Source organism: Chelonia mydas, chromosome 8 (genome assembly GCF_015237465.2).
Source record: "Chelonia mydas isolate rCheMyd1 chromosome 8, rCheMyd1.pri.v2, whole genome shotgun sequence".
NCBI lineage: Eukaryota > Metazoa > Chordata > Testudines > Cheloniidae > Chelonia > Chelonia mydas.
This window is the reverse complement of record NC_057854.1, coordinates 68,518,405-68,537,359: the sequence shown is the minus strand read 5'-3', so window position 1 is coordinate 68,537,359 and position 18,955 is coordinate 68,518,405. Positions and strand designations below refer to the sequence as shown.

Below are 18,955 nucleotides of genomic sequence, written 5' to 3'. Positions count from 1 at the left end.
TGTACAATTTACTTTGGCCCTGCTAATTATACAAATTCTTATTATGGGAGCACTTCCCCTTCTACCTTTTTTGATTTGGATACAGTTGTCTGATGGAGAAGAGTAGTGGCACTGTATGACAATTGTATGCAAACTATTGGAAACAGATATAGTTTCTAGCTTTTACACACACACACCCCTTGGATGCATTTGCCAACTCTCAGCTTAGTAGCATATGTCACTGACACAGGTATAGAAATCACTGCTTGCTCAGCTAGTTAAACCATGTCAGGTAGTATTAGTGTCAGGGTGATAGGAATATATTAATTGCGAAGTAAATGGAAAGGCTGGCTGGCAAGATTTGTGGGGCCCCAGATGATAGGTGGAAATCAGCCACCTCTTCCCTCTTGTGCCACTGTGAGACATATAAATAGGGTCAGCCTGGAGGTTAAAGAGCTGGCATGGAATGTGGGGCCTCCAAAGAGGAGAGCCTCAGAGACCAGTTTCTTTGTTGGTGTTTGAGGCCAGTCTTTACTGATAGATCAAATTGTTGACATATTCATCACCCAGTGGTTTACACTATGTGTTGACACATTTACATAGGGCTATAGCCTGGCCACCTCTAATGCTGGTGTACACTGGAGGGTGGTGGGGGGGGGGTAGGAGTAAAGCAGGAATATGTGAATGGCATATTCTGCCCTCGGAACTGCTTTCTATGGGGGAGTCTGATACACAAATAAGGGCAGAGAGTAAACAGATCCAGGCTCTTCCCCACTCCTACCTGCTGCCTCGTACAGCTGTCAACCATATATAGAGCTCGCTACGCTCCCCTTAAAAACCGTTTGTGCTTTTCTGATACACCATGTCGCTCTGGTCAGAGTGCCCCTGGTGCTTTACCCGTACAGTGTGGCTTTGCACCATCCCCAAAGAGAGCTCTGCTTCAGAGGCACAATCTAATCCATAGATTGATATTGATTAATATTAGAACACCAGGCCAAATTCTGCTCATGTACACCAGTGTAAATCAGGAGTACCTCCATTGAAATCAATGGGGTTCCACACCAGTGTAAAACTGACGTCAGATGAGAACCAGACCCTATAGTTCTATTATCAACCCCCCATCTGCCTTTGTGGCTGCAGACGTACACATGCTCCCTGAATGGCATTGCTGCTTATTATTCCAAGGGTTTGCTTTCTCCTCAGAACCAGAAACATAAAACCTGAAAAATTAACAGTACTCCCTCACTTGTATCATTATGTTCAGTTCTGATCAATCTGGCTCACAAAGGATTGAGCAGAACTAGTCATTGAGAGATGGCCAACAAAATGATTAGAGGCCTGGGAAGACTTTTATATGCAGAGAGATTGAAAAGATTGGAACCCTTTAGTATGGAGAGAAGGCAGATAAGGGAGGCCATGAGAGAAGTATGAAAAATAACAAATGGTTAAGAAAAGGTAAATTGATACTTCTAGTAATACAAGAACATGGAGACATTATAGCACAGTGGTTCCCAAACTAGGGGCGCTGCTTGTTCAGGGAAAGCCCCTGGTGGGCTGGGCTGGTTTGTTTACCTGCTGCATCTGCAGGTTCGGCTGATTGCAGCTCCCAGCGGCTGCGGTTTGCTGCTCCAGGCCAATGGGGGCTGCAGGAAGTGGTGGCCAGCACGTCCCTCGACCTGCGCCACTTCCTGCAGTTCCCATTGGCTGAGAGTGGTGAACCGCGGCCACTGGGAGCTGCGATCGGCCGAACCTGCAGACATGGCAGGTAAACAAACCGGCCCGGCCTGCCAGGGGCTTTCCCTGAGCAAGCGGTGCCCCTAGTTTGGGAACCACTCTTATAGCAGATTCTAAGACCAAAATTTAAAATTTATTACAGTAAAGACTTCTTACCCAACATATAACCTGTGAAAGTCACTACCAAAAGATATAATTTAGACTTAGTAAGTTTTTTTAAAAATGATCATATATATATGGATAATGGCCACTGCCAGAACAGGTTACTGACCTAGATGGACCTTTTTGTGGTCTGGTATGGCACTTTATATGTTACTTTGAAAAAGATTCCTGTCACCTCAGGAAGCGTTTTAGTATCTAACCTACATGATATTGCCCACTCTGATTCTGATCAACTGACCAATTCTCAAATGTCTGGAATTAGAGTCTATGATTATGGCTCTTGAGGAGATGGAAATTATTTTAGGAAATATATATTCATCTCTTAATGTCTTTAGAAGAAGAGTTCCCAATGTGGAAAAATCAATAACTGTTCTTCAAGAAAAAGATAATGAAAAAATAAGATTACAACTTCACAGTCTCAGTTGTCTGCTAGTATTTATGACAACATTGCATGGTGCAGACATGTAGAAAATCAAGAAAAGAACTTGAAATATTTAAACCATCATTTTGTAAATTGCCCAGTATTTCTTTTGGTAGAACTGAATTGGACATTTGGTTTTATAAATGTAATACATATTTGAAAGAAACTTTCGGAACAGATGAGAGCATATCTAAACCATAGCAAAAATAGTTTTCACATGGACTCATCCATAATTTACATAATTTGAATGCATCAATTTCTGCTACAAGGATGGACTTCTGTTTCTCAGTCAGATGCTCCTGGTCTAAGATGCAGTCATATATTGTGAATGGATACTTCAGACAACTCATCATTATTCAGATTATCTTTTAAATGGTTAGAAAATTCAATAGCCCAGATATCATACAAGTCACATGTTATCAAAAATGTCATTTTATCTCTTTTTCCAGAAGTTGTATCAGTTAATGAAGTTCATAAAGTTATCTGTCTTTGCAGGTGCCTGGCTTCTTCTTATGATTTAGAAAGAGATGTAATGGATAGAGAACATAAGTATGAAGGAAAAATTATAATTCTTTTTTTTCTGCTTAATAAAAATGCCCTTATCTATATGTAATTGCTACCTTTGTGGGATATTGCATTACCTCTGGGTGTATCAACTATAAAGTAGAGCTAGTAAAACAGGAATAAACAAATCAAAAGTTCAGTGAATTTAGGTCTTCATTCTGGTTCATGAATAATATACAAACCTTTCCTGATTTTTGCAAATGTATTAATTATAGGTAATTATTGGATGAACAACTTCCAGACTATAGGTAGTGTGTAAACTGTTGACTACAATTATTTACCTCTAGGCATTTATGTTGTGTGAATGGTCACAGGGTATTTTTTATTGCTTTGTAATTAGGTTATTGGAACATTGATATAATTTCCTTCTTTACACATTTTGGTTTGCTGTACATGCATCTTGAATGCTTTGTGAGTATCAGCTCCTAAGATGTGTGTGCACTGAGTTGTTGTTTTATATTTCTTTTCTGTAAAATCATTTAAAACAAAAACAGAAAACAATAGACACTTTCCAGTTTGGAATCCAATCCAGAACTAAAACCATAGGTTTGGCTCTAGATAGTCTGCTCTGTCCCTCCCCTCTCTTAGGTGTAAAAGGGAGTGTATTCAAGGTTCTGATTTTGATCCATTTTCACAATTTATGGAATCAGGAAGAAAAAGCACCTCAAACCAACCTGTCCTAATAGAAATTGTTTTAAATTAAGGGAGGAAGACCACACTACTAGTTGCTCTCTTCCTTCTCCCTCCCCCTCACATTACTGTTCACAATGAGGATAACTTTAGCCCTAGGGCAATAGTAACTTTGGACAGCTACATTTCTTTACTGGTGGTTGTGGAAATGGGAGATGATAGATCAAGAACTGGAAGCTGCTGGATTAAGCAACAGCTAGGAGCTATCTTTGTGTGAACTGGTGAATTTGTTAATGAGTACTTGTTTTAAATTTATGGTAAAGACAGTTGACTGAATGATGCTTTTAGTTAAATTAGAAATAATAAAATTATTAGTATTAGTATTTAGGATGCGCTTAGAGAAAACACAACCAAGATCCAGTCCTCAAGTCCTGAACAATGTACAGTCAAAATCGACAATATAGACAGGGAATATTATCCTCATTTTGCAGATGGGGAGCTGAGGTACAAACAAATTAAGTGACTTTTCCAAGGTCATATAGGAAGTCTGTGGCAGAGCCAGGAATCGATCCCAGTCTCAGTCCAGCACCTTAACCACAAAACCATCCTTCCTCTCAATCATCTCTTCTTTCATCTATTTATCTATAATCACAAAAGTAAGGTGAGTTAGTGGAAGATCAGTCATTTTCCCACATTGTCACCCATGATGTATTGGCCATGCACCTTCAGATTTCATTCTGAAAATCTTTGTCAGATAGTCACACTGCTCAATTCATTTCAGTTTTTGTATCTCAAATACAATTAGAAGTATGTAAAATAATGGATGAAAACTATTTGTTACCAAAATAACAACCAATGGACCAGAAATTCTACTCACACTGAATGAATATTACACAGTAACAAGTACCTTGACCAGAGCTTTTGATTTTATATCTATATATAAATATAATGGATGAATGGCTTCTGATTGGAAAAAAATCAATGAGTGTATCAGGGCACAACACAAAAGAAAATGAAAATACTCTGCTGACTGACAGTAGGAAACACAATTTTAAAACAACAACAATCTTGAATGTAATGCTAAGAGTTTGAAATACACATTTAAGTAATTGTTTGGCTTAACTTGTGGTGACATAAGCATTCTAATGCTAGATTAAATCTATTAGGCAGAAATCCTCTCCGCATAAATCACAAAAATAAAAAATGTTGCTGATGTATTGTGAACATTAAAACAATTAATTCAGGGCATACTGTAACAAATAATTTAAGGGAACAAATTCTCAGTAAAAAGTTCAGAACTTAGCAAGGCAGTTAGGAAGTAAATTTTCTGTCTACAGATTCTTTATATTTATTTATTTATTTGTAGTTTATATATGTGGGCTACTGATGCAATAAGCCTAATGTTATTTACTGCCTTTGGTTCTTCTCCTTTGGTACAATTGAAGCATTTCTGGGGGCTCTTGTATGCACTTCTCTGACTTAATAGCCTTTATAATAAGGTACCAGAATCAGTCTCTTGTCAGTTGATTATGACGTTTAATCTGTTCATTTCTTAATTATTTGGACTGCTCTAACATTTGTTAGGCTGTCAAACACAAGTCTCTTTGGACACTTTGTGAAAATGCACTTAAATACTTACACAGATAGCATGTATGACTCTTTTGTGATCTCATTATGGGCCCAAGCCCCAAATTCTGGGAAAGCCGATGGGAGATGAGGGCACACAATATCTCACAGAAAGTACTCATAAACTTATAGGAGCAGCCATAGTCTATGTGTTCCACTCATGTGAATCGTTATATCAGTTCTATATGTAAGCTTATTTCACCTCTCTTTAAAATTTGCTAAATATTAAAGAGGGACCCAGACTGGACCACTGAATCTGAAGCATGTGTAGGAACAATAATACTAAGGTAATTTTGAAATTTAGACTCTCCCACACAAGCTCAGATAATTCATCAGTGTATACATACGGGTTTTAAGATCTGACTTAGTTATCCTCAAATGGACCTGCATATATGCCTTGCATTTTAAGTATTTCTTTCCGCTAGTATCTTCAGAATTATTTAAAAAGTTGAAAATCTGCAAATAAAAGACTATATGTGAAGTGGGTCTTTGAGAAGAAATGACTGAAATTTTTCCTCTGATTTTTTTTTTTAACAAAAAAGCCATTTTTCATCAAAACAGAAATTTCAACTGGAAATCTGAATGAAAGGCAAAATATTTTTTTAAATTTCTTTATGGAAACAAAAATCATTTCCCAGCCAGTACTAATTTTGAGAGATTTCTCACCATGAATATAACGTATGAGCATAATAATTGGCATATGTGGACTTGGAGTTATTAACAGTTTTTCTCTCTCTAGGTCTCCCTTTAAAAATAACATTTAGAAAAACCCTGTTTTAAATAGCAAAGAAAGAAAATGACTTATAAGGTTTCTGTGGTACAGAAATAGAATCCTTATAAGGAATACATCAAAATTTTGTGCTTTCACAAAATGTGCTAGACTGTGGGTCCCTGTGAACAGTCATGTTCAGCTAGCGCTGGCTAATTGGAAAATAATGGGGAGCCAAAGAGCTATAAACTACAAATAATGGGCTTGCTTCTGCTTCAACCAAAGACAACAGCAAAACTCCTATGGAATGTAGTAGGAACAGGATCAGTTCTGTTGGGTCCAGAGTGACCGGCAATTCAAAGCAAATCACTAACTGCTCATGTCTTGTTAAAAAGAGAACAGTTTTACTTTGAAAATGTTGTATTACGATTACTAAAATCTAATGAAGATCTGTGTGGATTATTGTTAAAAATAAAATGCTTTTGAACTGCTTCTGAATAGTAAATCTCAGTCGTTGCATGTTTCATAAATGATATATTACATTGTTAAAGCATTGTAAGTTTTCAGCTGCTCTGTTCTCCACTGATTTTAACATCAAATCCAATATTTTGAAAAAATACAGAAATAAATTGTGTGCTGAGAATGTTAGTTCACCTGCACACCACAGCACTGGTGTGACTATAACAAAGGGCAGAAAAAATGCAGAAGAGTATTTGGAAACTGAAACAGAAATAACCCATATTCAAATGATGTAGGAATAAATATTTATTTGGACACTAAATAAGTTACTTTTCTTATTTATATAAAGGAATAACACCACCCCCAAAGGCAATAAATAAAATAAATACAAACAACAACTGAAAACAACTAAATTCTATAATAAGTACAATGGGTCTGCTCCCGTAAATAATTAACAACTATTTATGTGATAAAATATTGCTGAATCATTGGACCATTATGCCCTAATTCTAGACATCATCCTTATTCAGTACAGCACTTAAACATGTGCTCAAGTCCCACTGAAGTCCATGCTTAAAAATTAATTATGTGCTTACATACTATTTTAGGCAGGGATGGATTATAGTATGTATAAGTGCTATCTTGAATCAGGACCTTAATCTGGGTGCTTCTAATTAATTAATTAATTAAATAGAAACCAACAACCATGCATACATATGGCAAAGTATATCAATTAATAAGAAAGCTATCCCAGAGCACATCAGCTACATAAGAACAAACACATTCCCAAAATTACCACTGACAATTTATAAAGGAGTTCTGCAACATGCCTTTACTGCGGATCCTCCTTCACCCAACTGCCCCAGTACAGCTTACCCCACAGCCGCAGAAAGGTGCAAATACTTGCATCACTCCCTGAAATCAGAGGGACAAGTGTGGCCCCTTTGTTTGTAGAATGTACCTAAATCCTGGTTGTCCCAACTGAAAAATGTTTTCAAGGGAAGTAATACTACATTGGAGATTAAAGCTATAATCAGATTTACAGGGATTCATTTGAATAAATGTCAAGGAATCCATTTGATGACTTTCTTCTTGATCATAATCATTTCCAAGGGGAATGAAGAAACAAGAAGTATTACATTTTGGGCTATATAAAGCTGTTGTGAATGATTGCATGGAGACTCCATGAGAGAGAGACTCGGAAAGGGCCAAAATATTAAAGGATTTTTTTCATCCTGTAGACTCACACTCAATAAAATCCTTTATAAAATGCTAATAGACATTTTGTAAATAACTTTATTTTGTTGGAATTGATGTGTTCTAGAATATCTGTCCTCTAAATAAAAAGCACAAAGACACAGAGGCAACTGGGCAATGAGATATAAAACCTTTTATTTCTAGGCTGGCAGTTCAAATCCAGCCTAGTTCTGATAATGATTGTAAGTTAACATCTTGTGACTGTTTAGTGACTTACATAAAATGAGTTTGGGTGTCTCAGTCCAGTTCCCAGTGAAAAAGTTTCCATATAACAAAAAACTGTCACCTCCATTGACACTAATTTGACACCTTTGCTGGCTGGCTGTGCAGCCAGGCCAAAGATGCACACAGATTGGACAGTTGAAATGGAACTATTTTCTCACTTCTGCAAGTGATCCCCAAGGTGAGCGAGGCAGGGTGGAGAAGCTTGTAAGGCCATTTCCTATGCTGTACCTGTGCAGTGAATAAATATAAGACTTCAGTCTGCAACATTGTAAAGGATGCTCACAATCTGATTGGAAATAAAAGCCCATAGGCTGCAACTGTTACTGAACATGAACAAAACAAAAATAACCAAGGGAGGAAAACAAACAAGAGTAAACATACTTGCAAAATGATTGCACCTGCATCTTTCTCCTGACTGAATCAACAAACAAACTCCTTCTGGCTGGTCTGAGGATCAATTTTGGACTGTCCCACAGGACTAGACCACAAGCCCAGCAAACATTCTGGCCTAGAACTAGCCCAGGCCAACCCCCAGCAGTTTCTACCAGAAGGTTTCACTACCCTGGGATAGCAAAATCCCTGATCTCTCAGTTATGAACTTGGATGACAAAGACTGCCTCGCCCCAGTTTAATAGCTTATTGTTCTACAAAATTCTCCTACAAGAATTGTCCTGAAAACGTAGATAAATATAAATTAACCAACCACAATATCAACTTTCTGATACAGAAGAAAAAAATGCTATACCACCTGTCCCTCCATTCAAGCACATGGGCGATTAGATGGGTTTTACACTGGAAGGAGACAAGAAGGAAGAGAAAGCTCTTTCTCCTTTAACAAAGGACCCTTAATGCCTCTTAGGTTTTGGAGAGGCTATCAGTAAGAATTAGGCTGTGTGTAGCTGGTGGGGGCATGCCTTCTATCGGCAGCAATGGTAAAAGAACTTCATTCCCATATCCAGCATGGATATCATGATTACTAAATTTACATGATGTTTGTTTGTTTTTTGTTTAGAGGCATTAATCAAAGCCCACATGGCCAAGTCTAAGCCCCTGAAGACCAGTGATGTGCACTACAGGAGCCACTGGGAAGTTCCTTTCAACTAATAACCAGCTTATTTACCTGCGAAAAAATAGTCTTTGAATGAGCCAGATTGAGTAACAGTAGTGATAGACATACTTGGATTGTGGCTATGACCATATTTGGAATTTTTGTACTTCTGAAAGATATTCTTCTAAAAAGAAAAGCATGAATATCACATGGTGAAATGAGGCACATCTGCTCTGCTTTGCAGGTGCACTGAGGTGCATGAATATCAGCCAAGTCTGTTTGTGAGACATAGGACAGATTATCACCTTTACACTGTAGGTGACCTCAAAGTTCTTTGATCCTAATTTCCAAGTTCTTGAAATCTGTTAAAATATTTTGTAGGCTTACTATATATGTTTCTACCTCAACAGCATTTAAAACAATATTATTCTTTAAATTATAGTATGCATAATTACTGTATATAGCCTCAGTTTTTTATTAGCTGTGGGACTCAGAACTCCACTCTAATTAGATAGCATGTTGAACTTTTACATACATCCCTCTCCCCCGATCATGATTTTAGAAACACACATTTGACTGACATATGCCATTAAAAGATTCTCTCTGTCTCTAGGTGCATATGCCATGTTCATTGTCATGGTAAGTGAATGTCTTACAAAAATTAAGCAAGATCTACATGATTTTTAGTTTTCTCCTTTGGTATTCTTCTCCCTTCCAGAGAGAATACTGAGGGTTCTTTTTTATGTTGGAGTTGAGGGGTACTGAAAGAACTTGTACAGTGGGGGTGCTGAGAGCAATTGAACCAAACTGTAAACTCCCTATATAATGGAAATCGCTTCAAGCCACATGGTGCGGCAGCATGCCTAGTTCAAAAACCTACATCATCATGTTTATAAATTACAATAACTATAGTCAGTTGTTATTCAGGGAAAGCTATGATCAAGAGATGGGGTTTATGTTTGCTCCTGAATGTTGTCTTTCTAATTTCTTGTGGTAGAGACTGTCATACTCAAAGTCCAGACACCAAAAAAAGTCATGAATCTACTCCTGTGAGGTTCATCCTCACTTGTTAAAATATCCAGTGCCTCTGAGATTAAAGGTATCATGATAGATTGTCATCTTTCTGAAAGTCTTTGAGAGTCCCAGCCTATTGGGGGCTGTACAGATGAAGGCTAGGACTTTGAATTTAATTTGGCATTCAATGGGATCTCAGGGTCAGGAATCAGAGTCTGGCAGCAGAGCCAGTCTGGAAGAAGGACCTGCAGCACAGCCAGTCTCTGGGCAACCCTAATGAGCACAACTGACCTGCAGGAGGCTGTCTGAGTGGCTACAGTGTCTGGTTGGAAAAGTCATCAGATCAGCTCTTAAGACCAGTGGTAGCAGCAGTTCATTAGCTGCTCAAAGTGTTTGCCCATGGCTGCAATAGCGCCTCTGCCTGCTGGTTCCCAGACCTGCTCCTTGTTCCAGCCCTGCTGCTGCCTTGGATCCAGCCCTTCCCCTGGTTTGTTTCACTCCAGGTAACCTGGTTCTGACTCTCAGCTCTAATTCCTGACCTTTGATTTCAGCTCTGACCCTTGGCTCTGGCATCTGGTCTCTGACTCCGATTCTGAGCATAGGCTCCAGCTCCTGACTCTAGGTGTGAGCCTTGGCTCTGACACCTGGCATCTGACTCCAGCTGTGACCCTGAACTCTGAATCCTGGCTAATGATTCCTGCTCTAACCACCATGCCTGACTCGTGTTCTGATCGGAGGCCTGACTACTGCTCCAACCAATGGGCATGACCATCCATGTCCACATGATACCCAGGGATATGTTCTTGCTCCAACATTGTTGAACATATTTATGAATGATCTGCCTCTGACAATTTCAAGGTAATTCACATAGACAGATAACATCTGCCTCGTTTCAAAAGACAGAGTCTTCAAAAAGATTGAGGACAACTGGAGCCACCATTAGTGGCTATTACTTAAGAGACTTAAGTCCTGTGAGTCAAAGACTATGTTGTCATGCTTCCATCTCAGCTACAAGAGCTCAGCATTTTCTTGGATGGAGAAGAGCTGGCACATGACTCAAAACTCTATCTAGGAGTTACTTTAGCTCACATGCTTACCTACAAGGACCACCTCACCTAGGTAGCTCAGAAGATTAAGACCAGAAATGGCCTCCTAATCAAGCTTGCAGGATCAACTTGGGAACCTAATGCACAAACATTGTGCAGCTTGCTGCTAGCTCTCTGCTACTCCTGTGTGGTTAAACTCTTCCCAGACAAAGCTAGTTGATGTACAGCTGAAACAAATGATGAGAATAACGGGAACTATGAGACCAGCAAACACCAAGTGGCTATCGGATCTTGCCACATTGTTGCAAGCAAAATGGGAATGAGCTGCTCCCTCTGTAAGAAACTTCCTCCTCATTACTCAGCCTGATGAGAGACTGCCTGGCTATGACCTGACATGCTAGCTCTGATGCAAGCTCAACATTTTCAAATGCAGGGTGGTGAGGTGTACAAATGACTGCAACTGGGGACTCAGGAACTGCCCTCTGTGTAGTTGTGGTGGAGTGGAGAATGCGGCACATCTAGTGAATGGCAGCTCATCTCATGTTGGACTATCAGGAGGACTTTCCAGTCCCCGCACTGCTGATCCCGAGGCTACTGAATGGCTAAAATGTGTGTGATACCTTCCTAAGCCTTTTAGACATTTTTGCATTTTTTTTGTTTTGGCTTATGCATCTGTTTTGTCTCCATTCCTTATATTTTATATTTGAACTTTTTCATCTTTATTGTCTCACTTGGGCATTCGTTAATTAATAATAATGTTTTGGAGGGGATTCTATTAGAACCCAGAGCTGTGTATTGATGTATTTGTGTCTCACTATGTTATAGTGAGGCTGCTGTGTTCTGAATCAGCTGTAGGTTATTCAGTGCCTCCAGGTTCATTTCTTAATGTAGGTCATTATAACTGTCAACCTGGGAGATTTCAATGTATTGATAACTGTAGCTGTAGCTAAGTCTGCATTCATCTAGAGAGTGTGAAACTGTCTTTGTACTAAAAACATTGGGAGTCAATAACCATCCAACTTCCACCTGCAACAGTAGCCATCTTGGCTACAAACAACCTGTGGCTCCAGTCTTGTTAAGAATAATGGGAAACAGTGGCCATTTTTAGTTAGTGCTTAAAAATACATGGTTTTTGTTTTTCTTCTGATAGCAGCAGCTTAACACCTCCTCCCATATATACACCTAAAATTATGACATTTTTGATAATATCACAAGAATTGGCAACTCTGTGTGTCACTTGTTTTGTCACAATCTCTTCCAATAGTATTAGAATAAAATAAAAAAGAAGGGAGATCCTTGTGTAACTTCACAGCCAATGTGGAAGTGGTGCCCTTTGGGGCTGGATTGAGAGGAAATATATGAACCAACTTTATTCAATTCCATTCACTCTTTCCAGGTCTCTAAGGCAAAAAGTTACTGTCTGATGACCAACCGTATTGTTTATTGCTGAGAGAACCAGTGGTATTTGGACCCTGTTCATAAATGGAAATAGAACAGCTGCTAGTGGCTAACGCCATCCCTGTGTTATATCCTACTCTGAACCCAAGTATGGGAGGATCAAGGATGGGGACAAAGTTACATGTAATTGAAGACAGTTCTTCCCTGGATTCTAAATTATCTTGCTCAGAAATAGGGGATCAGACACCAGGTGGTAGTTGACAAGACTCAGAAATGAATGTTTTAGAACTTTCATGTCTCCCAATGTCATATGTAGGCTTGATGGTTAATACCAGATTTTCATATTAACTAACCACAGATAGTAGAAAAAATAGGCTAAATTAATTACATAGTGGCTAATGAGATTTTACATGTACATTGCAATGGATCATAGAACTATGGAGTCATTATTTTCAATAAAAATAATGTATTTTGGCACATGTATGATATTGCTGTTATGGAATTTCATAAAGGGAATGAATTAACTTGTAACACTAATGAAGCATACTTGATATAACTCCTTTTTTCCTTTAACTCTCTGGGAAAAAAGTTTTTAGTTGCTAGTTGGGCAAACAGTATGAAGACTATTACAGTTTCTGAACAACTTTATGGATTTTGAAAATCTACAAGTACAAACAATTTTAAGATGAAAATACAGAGATATAGTATGCATTCTGCAGTAACCAATGAATTTTAGATCTGTTTTTGTTTCTTCAGCTTTTCCAAAATCATGTTAATAAAAGCCATATATATAATTTACACTTTTTTCCTGACTATGCTATATGTTTGGTCCTGTTCTGATTTCATTAGTCCGTCTTCTTCTGAAACTTTTTTTTGGCAAATTTCAAGAAATCAAAACCAATCAAATGTGGAACATAAAGTAATTACGGGACTTAGAGAAATAATGTACATGTAAAATTTGTGTTTGAATGATGCATGCACATTTTTAAGGCCTATTTAAGTTCTAGGATTTCAAAATTAAAACTAAATATTTCTGGCTAGAATGAAGACAGTCCTTTAAACATTCTCTGCTTATTTTCTTCAGAGGTGAGCACTGAATAGCTTTGAAATGCTTACTTCTGTTATACTATCGTGATTATTTGGTATAGTGATTAAATGATGGCCTGCCTAAAATGGTCCTTTTAACAGAAGGCCACTTTATATACTATCAAGATCATTACAATACACCATGCTTTTAGAAAAGCAGCACAGAGATGCCATCTAGCAGCAATTCTTAGGAATTTCCAAATATTTAATAGTTCTTTCTCTCAAGATATTGGATCTGAGTGAAATACCGAGGGAAGCTTTCGTATTTCTAATTGAAACCTTTTGATTAAAACTAGACTTCTTGCTAAATATCCAGCCACTCTGATGGAAATAAAACTTTACTGAAGTACATTATTATGAACAATGATTTTTTTGTATTTTCCATATAAGTAGATATTATAATTGTAGTCTAATTAAGAGACAAGACATTTTAATCATTTTCTTGAACTAAAATTGATGGTCTGTCAGCAGCATTAAACACTTGTAAAATCAATTGGTGGTGAACTGCTTTCCATTTAGTTAAAGAAGAGTTTCCATGCACAGTCAATATTCTGTCAAGTTTAACAAAAATACTGAAAATGTGTCAATGTGGAAAATAAATGAACTCAGTTTATATAAATACTTTAGCATTTCAGAAATTAAAGACTAAACTATACACTTTTTCTGGTTACATATCTTACCAAGAGATGGCGACACTTAAACACTTTATGATTGGGAGATAGCCTAATAAGTTCTAACACAGAATGCTTGTCACAATAAGAGTGCAAATATCATATGATCCTCTAAGAGTCAATAGTGGCCTCTCTGCTGGGGAACGTTTTGACTTCTGTGAAATCTGTAAAATGGGAAAAATGATACTGACCGCCTTTGTAAAGTGCTCTGAGGTCTAGTGACAAAAAGTGCTATATAAGCTCTAGGTATTATTATTACTATTTATTTATTTGTTTTTTTTAAAATAACATTGGATATATTTATTACTGTCTACACAGTAAATCTATCACAATATCTAGCACATTAGTAAAAATATATTATGTCATCTATTCCAAAACTTTTAATGTGATTTATTAGGGTAATGTGCATGTGCAGCGGGTGTGTAAATATTCATAAGTATATATATATATATACACCATATAGAATTAGCTCTCACTAAAAGGGATAAGTATAAAAGCTGAGCGAAGTTATCACAAATAATTCTTTTTCAAAAAAGGCATATTAACATCCCCTTAGTCCCCCCAACTAATTTCAAATGGCAAATATGCTATCCAATCTGAAGGGCAGGATATTATTGCTTCATTTCTTCTTAAATAAATAAATAAATGAATATATTTGTACTACTGCTATTTCCTAAGTGCTTTCAGTCATTATTTGTACTTATTTACTGAAGACAGTCAATAACTAAAATAAATACATTAAAAGGCAATAAGAATAAAGACAATAGTAAAGACAACTAGAGGAGTTTTGCATATACATAATTTGTCACAGAAATTTGAAAGCTATTATTTAAAGTCTTAAAATGTGAATAATTAGATGTATAATTTGCTATATTCAATACACTTTATATGCTTAATCTGGCGAAAAAAATCATTGAGAGAAGTGTATGCCTTTGGTGTTTAGATCTATGAAAACCCAGCTCAGTTCTGTTAAATAGCAAAGTTTGACTAGGGCCTTTTATTTTTATATTATCCTAAGGACTTTTTTGCTTTTCAGTCCATGACCCCTTTACAAAATTAAAATAGCCTGCAATGAACATTTTAATATCCCCTAAAATGTCACACAGAGTGTAGAATAAAAGGCTATTTTTATGCCCTCTGCATAGTATAATGCAGTACCAAAAGGGCTAGAAGCAAAGTTTGAAAAGTTAATTTATGCATATCTTTAAAGTGGATCATTACGTCTTTTCTGTTCTAAATGAGTATAGACATGGTTGATGCAGAGTTTATGCCATCATGTATATGGGGGACATCACTGACACCTGATGTGGGGCAGAAAGAAGTATGCCAGCTTCACTTCAGTTCCTATAGTAGGGGTTTTACTATTGTGGAGATAGACAAATTGATATAAATTCTGCCCACAGTTGCTCTCAGGCAGTGGCTCCCTTTGACATTAAAAGAGTTGACTGGGTGTGACTGTGGCTAGATTGTTGCCTCTCGCATGTACAGAAAAACAGATAAAACAAAATGTAAGTATGGGATTTCATTAACATAAAATGTATGCATGGAATTTCACTAATATAAAACAAGCACATGCTGCTGCTCATACATATGTACAACTCTCATGTATTTGCTTGGTGAATCTATCTTTATAAATTACAATAATAGCTACTAAACACTTCAATGTTAACAATTACTTGAGCTTACTTATGGGTTTTGTAAGGTAAATTTCACTTAGAATTGCTATTTTTAAAAATCCTCAAAACTTATTTCTACAAATGTAAATTAGATTTCCATTGAAATGGTTTTAAAGTTTTATCTCAGTGTATTTTTCAAGATGGACATTGTTTACTGTATTTGATGAAGTGAGCTGTAGCTCATGAAAGCTTATGCTCAAATAAATTGGTTAGTCTCTAAGTTGCCACAAGTACTCCTTTTCTTTTTACGGATACAGACTAACACGGCTGCTACTCTGAAACCCATTATTTTTTATGTGGTCAATTTTGACATCTACCTGGAGAAGAAAAGCTGTTTACTAGTGCTGAAACTGTTTCACACAGTTGTTTAGTATTAAAAAGGCATCATTAAAATGACATTCGCATACATACTGTATGAGTGGTGACAACACAATGTATACTACTTGTGGTAATGGACTGATATACTCAACAAAAGTACTTTGTCTCATTACCTTCGTATATAGCCTACAAGGAATCCAAAGATTGCATAACATAAATACTGAGACAGATGAGACAAGTTCTAAGTTTATACTGCACAAAATACAGTGGTCTAGTGGTTTTCAGTTATCAGTGCTATTAAATGGTATTGCACAAGGCTGATTTTCCATAAATTATTAAAGGATTTTTAAATTCGCTACACAAGACAGCTTGTATAATGTAAGATATTGCTTACTTTTAAGTATTCATAATTCAGTTTCAGAGCTGATATTTTTGATACCTGAATGCACTTGAAAATAATGAAACTCTGCTGCAGTCTAGAGCGTGGCTATTGTACTCAAGGGGAAAAAACCCTAAGCCTTTTTCCCCCGTGACACTTCAGCTTTTCAGTCTAAATATATATATTTTTTCATTTCTTACAACACTGATACCAGTGTTGATGCTAATGCTAAATGTTTCATAATGGCTGATGTATATTGATTGGTCACTATAAATATCTCCTTGACTTGTGCTGGGTAGTCTAGTGTTAATTTCAGCCAGAGCTGGACAGTTTCCAGAGTTCAACAGATAACCGTTGTTTCCATCCTAGTCTTAGCGTTGTAACGCTTCTATCACCAGCTTCTTTTATTTTTGTCTGATAAAGTAAACTCCGGAGGGGGAGACGGGAATCCGAATATCAGCGATCAGAGACAATTAATCTTTTCTATTCGAGGTTTCAATTGTAGGAGCACCCCAAATGTTTTGGACACAAACTGCAGCACGTCTGCGTTGTTAGAATTATTGACCAATTTCCAGCATACACATAGAGAAAAGGAGCGGGGAGAGGGGGGGCATCTCTTTCTTAAACAATGGAACCAGACATCTCAATGAATGTTGACAACAAAATATCCTTCCCGTTACTATCCAGTGTTGCTGATCGGACAACAAAAGGACACACAAAAGCCTTTCCACGCCGAAAGCCAAACCCCGAGAGATCCGCATTGCCTGCTCCATAAAACATTTATTTTTATTTATTTATTTACCTTGAGGTGGCATTACTGGGATAGGTGAACTTGTCATCTGCCAGGAGCGGGAGGAAAGGGCGGGGGGGGGGGGGGGGAAGGAAGGAGCCTTGGGCATAGGAGGACAGCTTTCAGATGGTCTCATGCGAACCACAATACACCGTCTCCTACCTTGGAAGGATCGAGCCCAGCGAGCAAAGCCAGCAGCAGCAGGTTGAGGATGTTGGAGGCCGCCTGCATTCTGATCCAAGGTGTGCTCCGCTCTTTTCACTCTTCATTCATTCACTCCGCTCTCGCTGCAGAGCCCAGGCTAGTCAGTTGCACTTTCTGCCCGCCCGCCGGAGCCGAATGGAAGCCGCAGCCGCCCGAGGGACAATCATTCCGCAGGCATCCTTCGAGCGGAGAGGGAGGGGAGCGCCAGCCCAGGGAAGGCAAGCGAGGAAGGCGCTGGCCGTGGTGCTGAAGCGCCTCCAGCCCCCCCCTCCCCTCGCCCCCCTTCCCTCCGCCCGCAACCAACCCACCGCAAAAGTTTTGACCCAAGAAAAGAGCGGAGCCCTAGCTGCTGGCAGAGGGGCTGAGACCTGGGCAGCGGATGTGACATCAGCACAGCTCTGGGGGGCTCGGGGGCTGTTTTGCAGGGAATTTGTTAACCAAACACGGACCGACTCACTCCCTCTCGCTAGCCTCACTTCGGGATTTGCTGGCAGCCTGAGCTGCGGAGCGGGCTCCACTAGCCACACAGGAAAGAGCTACAGGGCACTGGAGCTGGCAGAGCCCAGGCACTCCGAAATCACCGGCAGGGGGCGGGCTGGCTCCCCAAAGCCCCGAAATAAAGTTTGCATTTTCTCCCATCCCGTGTGCTGGTGACAGAAGCATTTTACTATGGCCAGAAAGCAATGTGCAGCCCGCCATTTCTGTCCCTTTGTCTAGAGGCGGCTAGACACAAGAATCTTACCATAGGCAGCTTGAAATAGCCAGAGACAGACACATAGACTGGTGATGAGGGCGGTAGAAAAGCAGCAGAGAAGGTGAACAGCCAGGACTTTACGAGGAGCAGGGATTGGCCATGTGTGCTGTCGGCTCCCTGCTCTTACAGATCAGCCAGGAGCCGCTCCCTGTCGGAGGAAGAGAAGCAGCCAGGGAGCTAAGCAGCTGAGACCCAGGAGGGTCAGGTACAGGCCACGTGGGCTGTCAGACTGTTCCCCTAGGGGCCACCTGGAGAGCCAATTAATGGGGACTCTAGGAAGGGCAGGGATCGGCAGTGAGCTGCATAGCTGTCAAGTTCTAAGTAGCAACTTGAAGGACATCATTGTGGATGTGAGGGCATGAAGTGAGCAAGCTTATTCTGGGTCACCCTGTCCCTCTCTATGTAATCATAATAAATAAATGCTAATACTTGCCCCTGAGGTGCTTTCACTTACCTCTGAGGTAGGGCATGGGTCAATATCACCGTCCCTATTGTATAGATGAGTACATTCAGGCACAGAGGGATGACAAGACTTTCTCAAAGTCACACAGTGAATTGGGCAAAGCTGAGTATAGTAAGATGAGGCCCTGAAACATAAACCCTTGGTATCAGAGGCCCGGTATGAGACCTAAGGCATGAGCTAAAGTAATGGTCAAGACTTTGCTAACATAAAGCAAAGTTAAGCTGCGAGCCAGAGGCAGGCCCTGCTCACAGAAGCTGGCAAGGAAAAGGCTGAGGTTGCATAAACATTATGCTGTTGCACAAACATATCTAAAGTGTATTGGATACCAGAACTGTATACAAA

The 18,955-nt window shown here is 38.9% G+C and overlaps 1 protein-coding gene across 1 annotated transcript in view; it reads right to left on the bottom strand.

Annotated features, from left to right (window-relative positions):
• OLFM3 (olfactomedin 3) overlaps nucleotides 1-18,116 on the bottom strand; it is a 107,596-nt gene extending 89,480 nt beyond the window's left edge. Inside the window, exon 1 of the mRNA XM_007062618.3 lies at nucleotides 17,355-18,116. Coding sequence (XP_007062680.1) covers nucleotides 17,355-17,423 — 69 coding nt within the window. The 5' untranslated portion in view covers nucleotides 17,424-18,116. The remainder of the gene's footprint in view (nucleotides 1-17,354) is intronic.
• Nucleotides 18,117-18,955: the final 839 nt, after the last annotated feature.